Here is a 19,132-nt window from a genome sequence, read left to right on the forward strand (position 1 = left end):
ATCAAGACACAAAATTTTAAACCTGAAATTAGGATTCCTCCTAACGTATTTCTGGAGATTTTCATAACACAAAGAATTTTGTGGTCACCTCAATTCTTCAAGGAGAAAAAGTAAATTTCTTTTATATTTTGCTAGATTCTAGATATGCTCTCTTCTTATGTGTAAAATTTATTCAGTGAAGACCTAATATGTGCCAGGCTCTGGGTACCAAGGTCTTGATATACAGAGGACCCACACATGGACAAGTTATATCCATTTCCCATTCTCATAAAGTTATGTTCTTGTTTGGAAAAGATAGACAAAAAGAAAAATATCAAAGAGTGACAAGAGGCATGCAGATAATTAAAATGTGTGCTACTTTAGAGTGAGTAGTTAGAGTGGGTTTCTCTGAAGATGTGACGTTATTAATGTGAGTCTAAATGACAAGAAATCAGCTATATGAAAACAGGAAAAGAGAAGGTACACAGAAGGTCTTCATAGGAAAAATTTGGCCCGCTGTGGCTAAAATATAGTAGGCAAGGGTAAGGAAGTTTTATGGTGACTTACAGAGGCTAAGTAGGAGGAACAAGTTCATAGAGTTTACTTTTTTAAAAACATGAACACATATCTCTAAGTTTATAACAATCTAACAATTTAAAATTTGAAAGACACCCTAATTAATGAAATTTATTTTCTATGGAGGCAAATAAACAGTTCATTTTTTTTTGGTATTATATCATCAAATGACTTTCTTACACATAAATAAAAAAACTTTTATTAGATTAAGCCATTGGCTTTTCATTCAGAAAACCTAGTGACCTTACAGAGAGATTATAAACACTCTCTTCCTGATAGTGATTTATTGATGCATACATATTTTTAATAAAAGAAAATATTTTCAACTGAGCTAGCTATGTGCCTCGTAAAAGAAAATATTTCATCAAAAAAAGATAAGCAGTCATTTATTTACCATCCAAACTATAAAAGTGCTATCTGACTAAAATCTCTGCAGTAGGGAGTGGGGAGGAAAACACCTGTACTTTCATTTAGATATAAGAAGATTCAATGACAAGATTCTCATTAGACACTTTATATTTCTATTTTCAAAAATACCCTAGGGGTGGGATGGAGTTGCTCTAGTGAAAAAGGAAGTGAAATTTAAACTTAAATGCTATCTTATTTAAGCATTTTAGACATATCTCTAATTTGCAGCATCAGCCAAAAATACAACTCCTGTTACATTCGTAGAGCAAGATAAAAAGAGTTTACTATTTGTAACTGGAGATATGACAATATAAAATATCAAAGCTCTTCTTACTTGACAGAAATGCAGTCATCCCACTGCATGTTCCTCCATGCTGCCTGGAAATGAAGTTCCTGGAGCTCAGCACACCACTCTTTATTTTCTTGATCTAATCCTTTTAAATAGACAGAAAGAATATGGCGGAGTCCCAAATTCTGCAAGGCCTGAGTGGGAGTTAAAAAAAAAAAAGATAAAAGAGGGTGTCCCTGGTGCAAGGGGTTAAGCGCCGCACTATGAAGCAATCCGCAGCCTCTGCAGCATGACTTCGATCCCCGGCCGGCCAGGGAGCAACCCACATGGTGAAGCAGACCTTTCCGGTCTCGCCCGCTGCTCCCCTCAGCAGTGTGTTTCAGTCAGTCTGCCTGTTCTGTTCCCCACTCTGTCTCTGGTGGATCCTCTCATCCCACCCCCCACATCTGACCATCTCGTGTATGCATAAATAAATAAATAAATCTTTAGGAAAAAAAAGTAAAAGATAACAGAGAAACAAAAATAGCAATCAACCCTAAATAGTAATTTTAAACAATTGTAGTAGTCATAATAAGTCCCTCAAATGTTTGTTTAGCATATTCCCTGTAAAACACCAACACAGAGTTCCAAGGGTTCTAATATTTGCTGGAAGAATGGCTAAGGGATATTAGCCAGTAACAGGCAGGGCACTTTCTGGGACCACCACAATGCAAACTAAGAGAAATAGTTCGCATCAGATTTTTCCAGTGACGCATTTAATATATACCCAGGCACACTGTACACAGTCAGGATGAGCCTTCCCCTGTTAGCTAACAAGATTAGGATCAATAAACCTACAATTTCTTTGAGGTGAGTGACCTGTCTGATTTTCCTGTGTACCCCTCTGAATCATAAGCTCAATGCCTGGAAAAAAGATAACTTCTTATCTCTAGAATTTGCCTGACTTGTGTAAATATTCTATGGACATCCTGAAATAACCTCAGCACTAGACTTTTAGAGCTTTACAAAAGCAGAAAAAAGCATACCTGAATTATTCCTGCCTGGCGGACTGATGAGGAGATTGCTGTCTCAAGGTCGTATGTTACTAGGGCTTTCCCCCACATTGCTTCATGTTCATATGTTCGTAGTCTATAAAAAAATATTTTAAAAATACCTTTAAGTTGTATATGCATGTGGCTCCTTCATAAACAGAATTACCAAGCCATCATCTAGAAAAATTCAATTCACCTAGTGAGAGGTTGTAACATTTTTCCTCCACCACAGCCATACAGACTATCTGGTTCTCCTATGCTTCTGTAGATTTCTAAGAGCAGGTCCTGGAAGCAGGTAAATAACAAAAATTGGAGGGGGTAAACATAACACTTTATGAACTTAACAAGTTTGAAATTATATCATTACTAACATATGACACCCAATACTAAATGCTATGTTAGAAAAGTGAAATGTGATATTGACATATATACTAAACACTGGGTCAGTAACATAACAAACTGATCCCAGGAAACGGGGAATAATAGTAGGCTACCTGAGAAGAATTGCTTACAACTTCATAAATTAGATAAGAAATAAATTCCAACCTACTAAGCATTTAACACCTACAAAAATAATCACAACAACAAAGCAAATAATCCTGTCAGCAGTTAAAAGCATACATGGGAAAATGAAGTCATGCAAAATCTGACTTCTGAAAACTGAATGTAGTTCAACAATTTTCAAATTCTTGAAAGAAAAGTAAAAGATGAATTGTTACAATGAGTAAAATGTAATATGGATAAATATGGTTGATACTCAAATTCTTGAGTATTTACTATAACAGTTTACTATATAATAATTATATATAATGTGAAATAAATTTCATGAATGAAAATTGCATTTTAATGACAATGCATATCATAATTTTAGTAAACTATTATTATGACAGACCAAAAAGTAACTTTAACTTGAAAACAAAATGACACCTGTATAGCCTCTATAACAAAATAATAATCCAAATATTATCACATATTTGGATTATACTTGGATTATACTTGCCTGTAAACTTATTCCAGTTTCTTCTTTACTTTTTTCACTCAAACTAGAAATAGTTGTATTTTGGCTCCCTTCTTCAAATGTAAGATTTCTGTTTGTCACAAAAGCACTTATATTAGTGAGAATATACCATTTGGAAGCTTGTTGATACATATGTTAAAGACTTTGACAGATCAACTAACAAAGGTCACAAATAAAACAGAATGAACCATTTATACTTTAAAACATAATGCCATTGAGCGGTTGAGCTGGGTTGCGAAGCTGTCCGCGGCCTCTGCGGCGCCGGTTCGATCCCCGGCTGCTCCCCGGCCACTGGAGGAGGGTCCCACATGGCGCGCAGAAGCAGTGTACTTCGAATTCTCTCACCCTCCCGCGCTTCTGACTCTATGCATGTTGCCATTGAGGCCTAGAATGAAAAGAATTTTACGAATGTTAATTCTTTGAATGAAAATTGCATTTTAATGACAAGCTCTTATATATAGGTAGGTTATATGTCAAAATGTGATTATTTATAAACCCCAATTCTCTTCCTGAATGTTCTACCAGTGGCTTTACCTGAAGTTCAACCTTATTAATAATCACAGGCACACAAATTTGTAAGAGCATAATCAGATACCACTTAATACCTGATAAATTGCCAAAAAATAATAAGTCTGATATTAGTAAATGTGGGGAAGGAAGTGGATTAGTAGACTCCACTGAAACCCAAGATTATAAAACTAATAAATGACACTGAAAGGTCAGAACTCAAATTTATCTCCAATGTGTTAGCTCTAAACCATTTATACCTGTGAGATTTGGTTGGTCCTATTAGTAATTTCAGTTTTAAAATCATGCCAGCTGCAGTGTCTATAACAATGATAATCCAATGTATAAAATAATGTCATGAATTGGTAAAACCTCTGTTATTTACCTATAAATTTACTCCAGTTCCTTCTTTACTTTTTTCACTCAAACTAGAAATACTTTGGCTACCTTCTTCAAATACAAGGGTTCTTCTTGATCTATTTCCTTGCAAATTACATTTCTGAGATGTATTCAAACTGGGATGAACACTTTAAAAAACAATTTGGCACATCAGTTGAAAATCTGCATGCCTTGCAACCCAGTAATTCTACACACACACACACACACACACACACACATATATACACACACACACACATATTTACCCATATATATATATATCATCAGTAGAAGAATGGGTAAATCTATGCTGGTACTCTCCCACTGTTGCCTCATGAGGCAGTGATATATTAATGAGCCACAGCAACAAACTGCTTCCATTAATCTTACAAAAATACTGAGTGGAAAAATGAGTTGCAGAAAAGCACACATATACTTTCTTATAAGGTTCAAAAACAAGGAAAACTAAGCTATATGTATGGGTTCATATTCAAATGACAAAATATCATTTAAGGAATGATAAGCACAAAAGACATGGTACCATTTACCTACTGGAGGGAGAATAGAGAGGTGGCACAAAGGAGACCTCAGACTGACAAAATGTACTCACAACATTCTGGTAATTACCATTTCATTTTAAAATCCAGAAAATATCTTTTAAATAGGGCAATGGAAACAAAAAAAAATCTTTAATAAATACCTTTACTGAAAAATATCACCAATTTTCAAAACCAAGAACTTTAAATTTCATTACCTTTTTTCTTGATCATCCATACTTTTCCTATCTGCGTAGATTTCTGCATAGAACAATGCCGTGAAGTGAGCAGCACAAGACTGAGCTACCTTGGCAACCTCTAGATAATTCAACTCCAGCCAGAAAGCATCATCAAAGACAGTTCCTGAAAAAGGTCTGAATAAAAATTAAACATGTTACCATGTCCAATTCTTTAATTTCAATATCAAAATAAAAGTAGGTTGATACCGAATACAATGGCAGCTAGGGCTAGTTAAATAGAAAATTACCTTCAAATAATCAAAGCCACAATTCCCTACGAGCCCAATTTCTCACTTTATTTGGATCACAAGCTCCTCAAATGAAAGCTACAGACCATCCTCCCATACAAATTTGGGATTTGTACTAGCCTTGCACGAAGGGACTCATGGATCACAGACTATAACTAGGTGGCAGAGAATAGCTAGTAACATACACAGAGATCTTTTTAGATGACCAACTTAATGAAAACATTATTTTTCTAAGACACAATTACATGTTTTTCCTATTGCAGTTCATATGCTCCTGAGTTTATTGCCTAGGTTGAGTTATTTCATAAAAACCTTCCATGGTAATAGTAGTAGAGCAGAATTGAAAGGGACCATAGATACTCTATTTTGGAAAACTAATGGAAAAGTGAAGAAGTAGTGGTTGAGAGCACACGTTTTAGAGTAGGATAAAGCTAGGTTCAAATCCAGTTGGATCAGCTACTTCAAGCTATAAGATCTCTGGCAACTTATGAAGTAGTTTCCTCACTTATAAAACCGGAGAACAGAACATACCACAAAGAACAGTGGCAGTGATTAAAAAATGTTTATAAAGCTGATGAGAAAATACCTATCACATAGCATACACTTAATCATAGCTATTCTGAGGCACTTGAAGTTCAGAGATCACAAAGCTTCTAAGTACCAGACTTAGACCTGAACGTAAGTCCATACCCTTCACTCTCTGTCCCATTCATATTTTCTGAAGGACTCTTATTTAAGGTCATATTCAGAATGAAAACTTGATTGTTAACAATTTTTACTTATTTCCAAGGTCTACCATTGTCCACACCATTCTGTCTAAATGATAAATCAGAAGTGAATAATTTAAAGGTGAGACTGCCTCCCAACATCAAGGAAGGAGATGCTCTCAGCTACCCTTAGAGCTTCTCATGGGGTTTCTCAGACAAGGGTCTGGTACAGTAGGTGAATCAGTACTTTTCTAGCCAGGAACAAATATACTGGAAGGCCTATCACTTGTCTAAGAGTGAAATGAAAATTTAGGGGGATACAGAGGAATTAATTAAGATGTAGATACATTTAAACAATTTTTCATTTGTTTCCCATTCTTTATCAACCACTGCGCCACAACCTTTCATATTCAGCAGGTAACAGTTCTTACCTATTCAAGTGCTAAGCCTACAACATTACTTCTTCAAAGTTCTGGTCAACTCTTAAGGGTACAGATCAGACCAACCACCCACTCCAGCAATTCCTGCCTTGAATCTCATTGAGAAATAACAGAAACCAAGTAGTCTAGTATATAATTTCTCAGAATCCAGAAAATAAACACTGCCATACACAGTGCTACTGTACAAAATCACAGATTTTAAGGACTAAGGTCTTCAAGAAAATAAAGATACACAAAGGGGACTTACATATAACCCTAGTTACTCTTATGAGTTAAAAAGTAGAGAGAAAAGTTAAAAGAAGGGCAATATAACTACAAGTAACCCTGGAAAATCACTTATTGTACTCCTATCACTTTATAGACAAAATAAACTAAAGGCCAAAAGACTGCGTGATTTCAAAAATAGTACTTTACTGTCACAGTAAGGACTAGAGTTCAGAGTTCCTGACATTGATATAACCGAATTTACACCATATTCAGCCATCCTGAATATGGATTATTAACAAGGAGATGTTAAGCATCACCCAAATTAAATACAGCACCTTCGAGCAACATCACCTAAAGTAATCATGTTAACATTCAGCCAGCAGAAACATACTACACTTTTATCTCCAAACTCAAGAGCATTAGTCATCATATTACCTCTTTTGTCTCCTCATGTAGTCCACAACAGCAAGCATTGTTCTTTGTGACTTTTTATCCAAACAGCATCGGGGAACATGCTCTGACTCTGAAAAAAAATCAAAGATATCGACTGTCAGTAACTGCAGACTGGTTTAAGACTTCCTCCATATCTGTCTTCCTCTACACTAAAAAGGTTCTAGTGGACTGTACCTAGCACAAAGGTGGTTCTGAATAAATAAACATGATTTGAAAAATGGAATGTAATGGCATTTTCTTTAAAAAAGAAGCCACTATGCTTAATAAAACTGAGGTTTTCTTTTTTTTTTTTTTTAAAGATTTATTTATTTATTTATACAAGCACTGGGTACAGTCAGAAGCGCGGGAGGGTGAGAGAACTCACCAGAGCCAGAGGGGAGAGCAGAACAGGCAGACTGACGAAGTACACTGCTGAGGGGAGCAGTGGGCGGCGGGAGAGGTCTGTGCACCATGTGGGACCCTCGCCTGGAGGCCGGGGATCGAACTGGCACTGCAGAGGCTGGGGGCAGCTTCACAACCCAGTGCTCAACCTCTGCGCCACCGGGGAGGCCCTAAAACTGAGGTTTTAATTCTGTATTTTGTTGAAGAAGGGGATAACTTCATTTATTCAATAAATACTTTCCTAGGTATTTTTTATATACTAGGTGCTCAGCATACCAAGCATGAATAAGACAGACTTCTTCTGACCATACAGAACTGACTAGCCAGAAAGACTCTTGATGTAGTGTGATAATGCTGCCACAGGGAAAGCTTAGAATGCTGTAGAGGTAGATAGACAGCAACCTACTCCAAACAAGAGAAGCTTTCAGGAAAAGTGGACTCTGAAAGTAAAGGGCCCTCAGGAGAAGAGGAAGAAGAGAGTTTCAGGCAACAGTAACACTCTCTGAGTAGGCAGGAAAAGGAAAGATTCTGAAGAATATCCTGAAAGAATTACAGTTGTGACTAGAGTGGGTGAATTTTTATATTATGCCTCAATAAAATTGTTATTTAAAAAATTAAAAGAAATAAAAAAATAAAAAAAGAATTCCAGTTGTGCTGCAGCAGGGAGCTGGAAAGCAGGATGCCAGAGACAGGCAGAACAGATGTACTGATGTGATTTATAACAAAGAACTGGCAAGACTGGGTAACTAGATAAGACATGGAAGGGGTTTCTGGCTTGGGTGACTGAATGCCAAGGGTGGGGAGGAACAAGATAAGTTTAGCCTCAGACAATTGAGTTAAAGATGCACATGGAGGGCCTCCCTGGTGGTACAGGGGGTTGAGCGCAGCGCTGTGAAGCTGTCTGTGCCTCCACAGCACAGGTTCGATTCCCGGCTGGCCAGGGAGACACCCACATGGCACTGCAGACCTCTCCTGTCTCGCCCGCTGCTCCCCTCAGCAGTGTTTTCAGTCTGTCTGCCTGTTCTGCTCCCCACTCTCTCTGGTTAATCCTCTCATGCTCCTGCACCTCTGGCCTGTACCCCAGTTCTTGTATAAATAAAAATAAATCTTAAAAAAAAAGACAAATTAAAAAAGACTAAAACAGAATTATTAAAAAAAAAAGATGCACATGGACATCCAAGTGAAATTTACAGACCTCAAAAGAAGATAAACCCTTTAATTTGATGGAAATCCAATTTACTTTCCTTTTATAAAAGAATTTTACATGTGATATTTAAATTTTCATTTAAGGCAATAAAAATATTGGCACTCTATACAGACATAAAGTGAAACTGGCTGATTTTACCCTTGAGTGCTTCTATCATAAATTTATGTGAACAAATGAAAAAGAATCTTGGCCATGTTCATGATAACAAATTGTCAGTTTATCACAGGCAATGATTATGTTAAGCTTGACATAATAAAACTCTTCAGTACTACTATAAATGATATAACATTTAAAGTTAAGTGCTTTCTGGCAAATACTTATATTTCCCAAATAAAGGATAGGAGATACAATCTAGTTTGCAAAGTATGAGAATAGTAATATTAGAAATTTTTTATTCAAAGGCCTAAAAAAATTCATGTAAGCATATTCTGGATCATTTACATGACCCTCTTATAATGTAATAGAACTCCAGAATGGGCATCCACATCTGTGTTTATAAGTACATTATTTCAAGTAGTAGATTTACAGTTGCAGTTAGATAATAGAAAATAACACAAAAAACCATGAAACAGAACAAAGTGAAATCAAAATAAGTCACATCAAGTAAATATAGTAGAGTAAAAGAAACAACTAGACCAACCAAATAATCACAATTGATGCCCCCATTGACTGGAACCACAGTCAATTTTGCGAAGAGCAATTCAGTTGCAGCAAAATAGGATATTAAATTAATATTTTTCTTAGAATTATACTAGTTTTGAAGTACAATAAGCAAATATGTGCCTAGTTTTATATTTTTGGATAATATAAATTAATAATGTATGTTAAAGACAACAGATTAACATTACAGATCTGTGAATATTTTTCTTTTTTAAAATTTAGATTTGAAAAACTAACTCTTAATGAGTCCTCAACTATACACATATGTATTATGTGTCTGGTAGAATTTCTACTCATAATAGCAATTAGTATGGAAAACACATAGCATGAAAAGAAAGTAGGTTGTAAGAATATATAAAATGTAAACTAATTATTATTTCTAAAAACATATCAAATGTTAATTGTGGCCATCCTAAATCACAGGATTACATGGATAATTTAATTTTTTTAATTTATGCAATTTTTCTGTATTTTATACAAAAATATAATTTTGTAATTTAAACAAAATTTTAAAAATGAGTTGGCCAGAGCTTTGATATGAAAGTTCCATCATAGGTACCATACCTAAAATATTTGGTTGCATTTATTTACTGGACAAGAGCAGTAAAAAGCTGCTCTTTTTTTTTTTTTTTTTTTTAAAGATTTTTTTTTTTTTTTTTTTTAAGATTTATTTATTTATTTATACAAGCACTGGGTACAGTCAGAAGCGCGGGAGGGGGAGAGAATTCACCAGAGCCAGAGCGGGGAGCAGAGCAGGCAGAAGGACCGAAGTACACTGCTGAGGGGAGCAGCGGGCGGCAGGAGAGGTCTGCGCACCATGCGGGACCCTCCTCCGGTGGCCGAGGAGCAGCCGGGGATCGAACCGGCGCGGCAGAGGCCGCGGGCAGCTTCACAGCCCAGCGCTCAACCGCTGCGCCACCGGGGAGGTCCAAAGCTGCTCTTATTTACTGGACAAGAGCATACCAAAAGGTCAGTGAGTTGCCACATATTAACCACCATCACTTACGGAGGAAGCATTATGCAATAAATATTACCCTAGGAGCCTTACAGACAACATTTCATTGAAAATTTACCATAACCTTTATCTCTACTGCACAGATGAAGAAATAGATGATTAGAGGTTATAGAATTAAGCCTATAAAGCACCTTAATGATTCAAACAAATTTACCTTTCTCTAGAACTGACAAGGTAACAGTACAAATTAGTAAAAAAAAATTGAAGATTCATGGACATATCTTGTTTTCAACACATACACACGCACACACAGAGTACACATGCTAGAAATTTAACAGAATACCTGAATCCAAATTTGCAGGGGTTGTGGATCTACTTGTTTGTAAAGACTGTCTGAAACAGCTGGTGAAGAATCCCTGAATGTGCGCAGAAAGCAGATTTCTCCATGATTTATCTGTATCTTGAAGTAAAACATCATGAATCAAGTATGGAAGCACAGTCTGACAAAAGTCACTTTTCACCTAGAATATACAAACACAGTCAACAGTTTAAGATACTATATTATTTAAAGTTTCCATTCCCTGTTACAAACATATTAAAATTTTTTCAGAATGACAGATGAACCTGTCATGAATTTAATGTACTGCTAAAAATAAACAAAACACACATGTACCTGGTAGTGTTTAGGGAAAAAAAAAAAATCACTAAACTAGACTATATCAAACACATATGAGTTACACTATAATTGCTCATTTCCAGTATAGGCCATTTGCAGATGAAATAGAACATTGTTTACAAATGAAATTATGTTACTACTGTAAATAAAATTTCATAATTGAAACAGAAGTAGTTTTCTACTTTGACATAAAAGAAAATGGGAATCCAAGTTTTAAGAGAAAAGCTGAGAATTTCATTTTCACACATTTTCTACACTCATTGAAGAGCTACAACGGTCATGTGAAAATTTAAAAAATTTCTTTTTTTTTAATAAACTCTGATTTGGGGATATAAAAATTGGATGTTTTAGTATACTCCAAAGTGCTTTAATACATATGGTACACTAAATCAGCACACAGCCTTATTTTTGCCAAGATACCATCTTTATATATTCACCATATACCACCTGAGACATATTTTAGATTACCAATGCACACTTCTTCCTTTTTAACTAAAGACAAATCTAAAAATCAGTTTTGGAAAGAGAGAATTTAAGGAGCTAGAAATATATATATGGATATTATAAACATTTTATCTTCTATCACAAAAAAATTTTTGTTTACTAGTGAGAAACGAGGTGTTTGTATGTGTGTGTGTCCTGCTTCTCTGCTGATGTGTCCACATGCAGTGTAGAGTCACAGAGTGCAATGATTTCCTCAGTCTACTCTTTCCCTGTAGAAACAAGGAGTTCTTTTAAAACTGTTTTTAATGAGGCCACTTTACCACATACTCATTTCCCTATTGGTTACTTTTGATGAGTTGGCAGGCATTTGGCCTAGTCATATACGTTGTGTTCTCACATTTCTGTTGACCCATGCTTGACACATTGTAAATCAGGTTAGCTTTTTTAAGCCTTTAGGGCATTATCATATTGTGCAGTTTTAGATGACACATTTGATAAAAACATTTATACTACTGAACTTTACACTACTGAAAAAACTGTATAATACCTTCAAAAATAAAAAAGCATGGCTAAAGACTTCCCCACCTTTTTCTCACTGCAGAAAGTCAATCAGGGAAAGTAAATGACGCTGATCTTATGAGAAGAGGCAAAAAGTCAGACTTTTGGTTAATAAAAGAAATTGCTATCATTAGTATTTTAACTATGGTAATAAATTATTCAAGGCCCCTATGCGGACCCATCTGGTATGCAGCTACCCTACCCCCCAGTGGAATCCCACTGCTTACCATTACAACTAAATAAAGAAGGCCTGCCTGCCTAGCTACAACTGCATTCTGAGATGCTGCACGGAGACCCCACCACCCTGTAATCAGAGGCCAAGACCACCCACCACCCAGCGCACTGTAGGCAGAGGCCACATACACAGAGACCATGGGATGGAGCAAGCAAAAAAAACTAGTACTAAAGAAAAAGCTTAAAAGGAAACAAGCAGAGGTAGAAAGGGATTAAGCCAAATTAATGAATGTTCTTACTTCACACATTGGCTTTAAGAATTGAAGAATTTCACTTTTTGTGCCCCCACTGTCCAGAAAAGCACAAGTCAATGTCTTTATCCAAGAGTCATGATTTTCATTTTGCGGAATCCACAGGCTTGTATCATCCAAAGTTTCTAAAGGGTTTTCTTTGTCAAGTCTGGGTACTTCTAAAAACTAGAAAGAGATTCAAAAATGTAAATAAGCTAATTAGAAATACATTTTACTCTCCCTACACAAAACAAACATAAACAAACCTATTTCAAATAAAACAAATATAGGCAAAACTAAATGGAGGCAATGGCTACCTTTTAAATTAAAATACATTTGTTTAATGACAGAGTGGTATGTAAAAAATGACTGGTGTAGACAACAGGAAATGGGAGCCTTACTCTCAGCTCACTATTAGTATAATATATGAATCACAAACTGTCTGCCTTGCCTCTCTGGTACAAAGCCAGTTCAAATCTAAATCTAACACACAGAATTGATTTCAAGAAGTGAGATTTTAAAACTTTTAAACCTATAGTACTTTACAGGTTATAGTGCCAGTTTTATTAACAGTTTAAGTTAGTAGTCATTTCAGCGAACCCCAAAGTTATATTTATGATATATTTAAAAGTACTATTTCCAAGATGAGTTTATGCTGCTATTAAATTGATGACAATTCAACTATATATTTCCCCGTCACTTTATGAAAATAAAATATTTAAAAAGAATGCTTAGACTAAAGGAGAAGCAAGAATTCTTAAAACATCTTTCAGAGAGAACTTTCCACAGAACCTTGATAATCAACATGGAAAAGGGAGAACTCCAGAGGTCACCTTATATTTCACTAGGGGCTGTGATACTCTAACTTGCTATGGAAATAAACACTTGCTTATTGGAAATAAACACTTGCTCAATGGGATAGAAGTAGGCCTTTCTACTCCTAAGAAAAAAAGTCCAGTCCTTAAGAACTGTCCCCCCAACTCAGCCATTACTTCTCTATCTCTACTACCTATTTCTGCTCTTCCATGCTGCCATAGTAAAAAAGCACATCTTTTGAATACAAAAAATGCAGCTGGAATTACTTTTAAGAAAGTAGAATATCATTTAAGCAACTTGGTCTTCATAACTCACAACAAATAGAACTGTTCTAGATATAGGAGGCATTCAATAAACGTTTATTGCTTGAAAGACCTTTTTTCTCGATGTTCTGAAAGGCTGTAGATAGATCAGCATGGGATCCGAGGTCACTTTGTAAATCTCCCAGAAACGATGTCCAGTCTTTGTGGCCAAAATGCTTTTCAAACAGGAAACAGCAGCTGATCGCACTTTGACACTAAAAAGCAGATACAATTCAAATGTCTACAAAACTATTAATCTTGATGATTTTTTCCAATGAAAAAATTAAAATTTAAAATTTAAAATTTCTTTTGGGAAATTTTTCTTTTTTTAATAGGAAATCCTTATATTTATCAATAAAATTCTATAACATCAAATCCAAAGTAATCAAAGGACTTTTAATATTTCTTAGTAAACTTGAATTACTCATGGGGGCAACAGCAATTCCCTTCATTCACTACAGTAGTTTCCTTTATAACTACTATAAGTTAAGAAGGACTCATAAGACATATTTCAAAACAGACAGAAAAAAATTAGTAGAGAGAATGAAAGAATACTAATTCACCTAAGAAAGTAATTTTTGATAATATAAGAGATACAAATAATTTGGGGTAGGGCAAAATGGCTAGAACTGTCTTGAACATTATTCTAGAACAATGATCTAGAATACTTTTAGACAGAAGTATATACTTATTCTGAGTAGAAGTGAGTTGAAAATCATTAGGAAAACATCTAAAAGTCACTAAAAAAATAAATTGAAGGTTCTTTTACAAAAACTAGAGGAAAGGAAAGAAAGGAAGACTGAACTAACCAGAGCACTAACAGTGTGACAGCTGTCAAGAATTGCCATAAAGCTCATACTGTAAATGAGGATGAGCTGCCAAGTAAAGGCTTACTTTTCTTTACATAGAAGAACTGGGGTGTAGGCCACAGCTGTGGGGGAGTGAGAGCATTCACCAGAGACAGAGTGGGAAGCAGAACAGGTGGATTTACTGAAATACACTGCTGAGGGGAACAGCAGGCAAGAGAGGAAAGATCTGCTGTGCCATATGTGGCTTAGCTCCCTGGCCAGTATAGAACTCAGGCCTATTGGTGATAGCACTGAGACTTAACCCCTAGGCAGCCAGGGAGGGTAAAGGCTTACTTAATCCCTTTTAGGTTTCTCAATATAAGACCCAGACACATGAACCGTAAATTTGCATTGATCTTCCATTCCGCTCTTTCCCTCACTCCTCCCTGTTTAATTCCTCAGCAAGTCCTGCTCGCTCTATATTAAAAGCACGCTCTGCTTCCATAATGCTTCATCTCCTCCTCACTGAGGTCACCATCACTTCCCCCACAGACTACTACAATAGCTTCACCGGCAGTCCTTGTTTTTCACAATACCCATCATGATCCATTTGCCATTTAAAAAGCTGAAGTAAAAATGTAAGTTGTGACATGACACTGCTTTGCTGAAAATTCCATACTTCCTTAAATATTTTAAATAAAATCCAAATTCCTTAATCAGATCTAGTCCTACCTTTCTAATTTCATCTCACATCATTTTTCTTTGCACCATCTTCTTTCTGTTCCTCAAACACAGCAAGTTTATTTCGCTCTTGCTATTCCCTGCCTAGCAAATCATCTAGCTATGATTTGTATCCTAAATCATCTTTCATGGGGCATTGGCAGGATGGTTTGGTGGAGAGTGAGTGGAACATGTGCACATATGGAAGAACAAAAATGCAACCCCCAAATAATTAAAAAAAAAATCATCTTTCAGCCAATTCCTGGTGGTTCATCTAGGTGGCACTTGACCTCAAGAAGTCATCCATAACCAGCTATTCTGGGAACAACTTGGTCAACCTGTCCTTTGTACACCCAAAGCCCCCTATACGTGTAATGATTTTTTCCTCTAAAAAAAGACAGGAAAAACAAATGGGACCTGTTCCCTACTGTTCTCAAATTGAAGTCACACTAATAGTTCTGTGCACCTTTTTCAGAACAGCCATTGCAAATTTCTATGTAACAAATGTAACACTTAATGCTTGCACATTTTCTCTGGAAAATCTCTTCAAGAGCTATGCCAGATATACACTGAGATACATAAATGACATGGCTTAATAAGTGGATAGAAGGATGGCTAGAGATGAAAGCAAGGATAGTAGTAAAATATTAATGCTAGATAGATAGATGATAGACAAGTATTTATTGTAAAATTCTTACAATTTTATGATGTTTGAAAATTTTTATAATACAACGTTGGGAAAGAAACGGTGCCAGCCTTTTTATTACAATAACAACAATAAGAGAAAGATACATGTTCATTAAATCAACAGTAACAGCACTGTAGGCAGACATACAGCCAATCATTTACTCCCTAAGAAAAGGGAAAACAGGGCCTCCCCTGGTGGCGTAGCGGTTGAGTGCTGGGCTGCGAAGCTGCCCATAGCCTCTGCAGCGCCCTTTCGATCCCCGGCCACTGGCGAGGGTCCCTCTCCTGCCGCGCACGCTGCTCCCCTTAGCAGTGTATTTAGTCAGTCTGCCTGTTCCATTCCCCGCTCTGGCTCTGGTGAATTCTCTCACCCTCCCATGCTTCTGACTGTACCCAGTGCTTGTATAAAAAAATAAATAAATCTTTAAAAAAAAAGGGGGGGGGGAAACAAATGCAAAACACACATTTACTTTAGAAAGATGTACAGTTGTGGGCAAAAATCATTTGAACCTACCATGCCGAGAACAGGTTGAAGGGGTGCTAAAATATATGAAAAATAAGTGGGTAAGTGGGAAAAGGGTAATAGAAAGCAAAAATAATTTCATACCAGCAAGGTGAAATTATAATATCTGTTTCAATTGTGTTTTGAATAGAGAATGGGAAAGGAAAAACCCTGTCTGATCAGTTTAAGACTTTCAGAGGCATGAAATTTCTGCTCTATAACTTATTTCTAAAAAGATCAAAACAGGGCCTCCCCGGTGGCGCAGCGGTTGAGTGCCGTGCTGCGAAGCTGTCCGCAGCACCGGTTCGATGCCCCACCGGCCAGGGAGAAACCCACATGGCGTGGATGACCTCTCCTGCCTCACCTGCTGCTGTCCTCAGCAATGTCTTTGGTCCGTCTGCCTGTTCTGTTTCCCACTCTGTGTCTGGTGAGTTCTCTCACCCTTCTGTGCTTCTGACCTGTACCCCAGTTCTTGTATAAATAAATCTTTGAAAAAAAAATAAAAAGATCAAAACAGTCTCATTGAGAGTAGAGTGGCAGCTCTGATTTTGATAAGTGCCTCAAATACATCTTCTCCCATCTTAACATTCTGTGTAGAACCACCTAACAGATTTCTTATTGTTTATCTAGTCTGCTCTCACTAGAACTTAACACAGATTTTAACACAGTCTGATAAGTTTATCGCTATCAAGTGGCTGGCACATAACAAGGTTTCAGTGATTATGTGAATTAAAAAAAAGATGATATTCATTAAATACCTGAGATTAAAAAGGCATGTCAATTTAAAGGAGAAAGCTTTAGTTACTGGAAATGTTAATTTATATGGGAAATTATTCTCCTAGCATATGAGATTTTAAGTAACTGCTATCAATAAAAGTATTACTAAATACTCACCAATCTTCTATCAGTGTATTATTAAGGTAGGTGAGCATTATGAAGGTCCACTGAACTTCTTTATCTTCACATAATTGAAGGGCCTTGGTATAGCATGTATCTTTACTATGTTGTATAGCTATGGTAGAGAAATCGAGAGGACCCACTTCTCCCAAGCAGCTTCCGACAGCCTCTATATACAGAAATTCTATTTTAGTAGTTATAGCTAAGAGATCTTACATAAAACAAACTATCTAATTTCAAATATACAATGGCATTTAGGCATCTTTCCAGATTCATATTACTTCAAATATTTTGAATAGGTAGAAGAAACTTCAGAATACTGTATTTTTTTTTTTAGAAATCACCTAGGTGGGCAACAGATATTTCCTCCCATAAAACCATATCCAAGAGACAGATTAATTAGTAACAGAATATAAATATTAAGGATGGATAAAATAACCACTATATGAGATTATTAATAAATTCTTAAAACATTTTTTAGGTGCTGCACACTCTTAAGCACACAGTTCAGTGAAAATTCAAATATGCATTTACTGTTTTTTCCACTTGTTCTCACTACTGGCAGGAATATAGAACGTTTTCAACATGCCAGAGGACCCACCCATGCTCTTTCCCAGTCATAGCAGAACTGATTCAAATCCATCACAATTTGTTTGACAGTCCTTCTTTCATAAGGTGAAGCCTAATTCCCCTCCCCTTGAACAGGGGCTACATATATTTACTGACTCACTTCTAACAAATAACGTATGTTCAGATCTTTTACCTCCTTGATTACACTTATCCTTGGGTTCTTATTTCTCTTAAATGCTACTGTCAAGGGAATTATAGATAAAATGGAATTCCCATTTCAGAGTGTTCTTTACTGGTATACAATTGAATTTTGTGGTCATCTTGTATCCTGCAAGTATAGCTCTCTTGCAGACTCTACAGGAATTCCTAAATATATGTTCATGTCACCTTTCACTGAGGTAGTTTTACTTCTTCCTTTCCAATTTGGATGCTTTTTATTTCTTTTTCTCATTGGCTTGCCCTGGCTGGAAGCACCAGTGTAATGCTGAAGACCTGTGGTAAAAGTGCACAACCTTGCCATAGTCCTGATTTGAGGGACAAGTATTCAGTGTTTCACCATTAAATAGGAGATAAGATGTGGGCACAAAACAGTAAGATTTTATGCTATGTAATAAAGTCACATAGCTTCCTGTATAAGTGGGGTTTGTCCCCAGAAGCAATGCTCTTAGGGACAAAGGGATAAATTCCTTGGTCAAAGTAAACTTCTAGGGTGCTGGAAAAGTAATGTTTCTTGATCTGAGAGCTATATATACAGGTGTGTTCTGTTTGCAAAAATTCTCCAAGTTAACATATCTATGATCTGTGTACTTTTCTGTAAGATATATTTCAATAAAAAATTTAACAAAAAGGGAAGTACCCTAGTACAAATAGACATTTCCAACTTTCCTAAGGTGACCACTCAAACAAAAAATTCATTCATTCAGCCAAATTGTTTACCTAAAACTTCTCTTTCACCAGTGTGGTTCACTGCCATCTTGGATAACTGCAGCAAGCTGATGACTAACTTCACCATTATGCCATCTTGCGGGTTATCTAGGAGCAGTTTTGAATAAATTAGTTTAAACTATCATGGAGCCAACACTTAACACATGCTTATATATTAACTTTTCAGACTGGGAAACTTGTATATCATTTTCTAAAAAAGGCTTCAAATCATGAACAGTTCAAAACACGAACTGAATGTGTATGAACGTCCCTAGGAAACAGAACCATGGATAAGAGAAGAGCAGTAAATTGTTCAGAGAAGTCCATACCTTAGCAAAATCACAAACAGAAACACAGGAGTCATTCAACATTACAAGAAAGGGTCTTGGGAGCATACTTGGTTTACTAACCTCTAGCTAGCATTTAGTCTAGACTAGCACACCCAACAGAACTTCTGGCAGATTATATACAGAACTTCTGTATATAATCTTGCAGATTATATACAGACAATATAATCTGTATTGTCCAATAACAGTCACAAGTCACCTGTTACTATCGAGAGCAT

The 19,132-nt window shown here is 36.2% G+C and overlaps 1 protein-coding gene across 4 annotated transcripts in view; it reads right to left on the minus strand.

Annotated features, from left to right (window-relative positions):
* The window catches only part of ATM (ATM serine/threonine kinase), a 107,765-nt gene that overhangs the window by 39,257 nt on the left and 49,376 nt on the right, over positions 1-19,132 (minus strand). For all 4 annotated transcript variants that reach the window (XM_054693233.1, XM_037505679.2, XM_054693232.1 and 1 more), the window contains 11 exons: positions 18,580-18,675; positions 17,071-17,242; positions 13,553-13,694; positions 12,371-12,547; positions 10,563-10,740; positions 6,999-7,086; positions 4,941-5,096; positions 3,284-3,371; positions 2,480-2,568; positions 2,278-2,380; positions 1,298-1,446 (listed from right to left, as the gene is read on the minus strand). In XM_054693233.1, coding sequence (XP_054549208.1) covers positions 1,298-1,446; positions 2,278-2,380; positions 2,480-2,568; positions 3,284-3,371; positions 4,941-5,096; positions 6,999-7,086; positions 10,563-10,740; positions 12,371-12,547; positions 13,553-13,694; positions 17,071-17,242; positions 18,580-18,675 — 1,438 coding nt within the window. The remainder of the gene's footprint in view (positions 1-1,297; positions 1,447-2,277; positions 2,381-2,479; positions 2,569-3,283; positions 3,372-4,940; positions 5,097-6,998; positions 7,087-10,562; positions 10,741-12,370; positions 12,548-13,552; positions 13,695-17,070; positions 17,243-18,579; positions 18,676-19,132) is intronic.

The sequence above is a fragment of the Talpa occidentalis genome, unplaced genomic scaffold, assembly GCF_014898055.3.
Source record: "Talpa occidentalis isolate TD23 unplaced genomic scaffold, MPIMG_talOcc4v2.1 talOcc4.12, whole genome shotgun sequence".
NCBI lineage: Eukaryota > Metazoa > Chordata > Mammalia > Eulipotyphla > Talpidae > Talpa > Talpa occidentalis.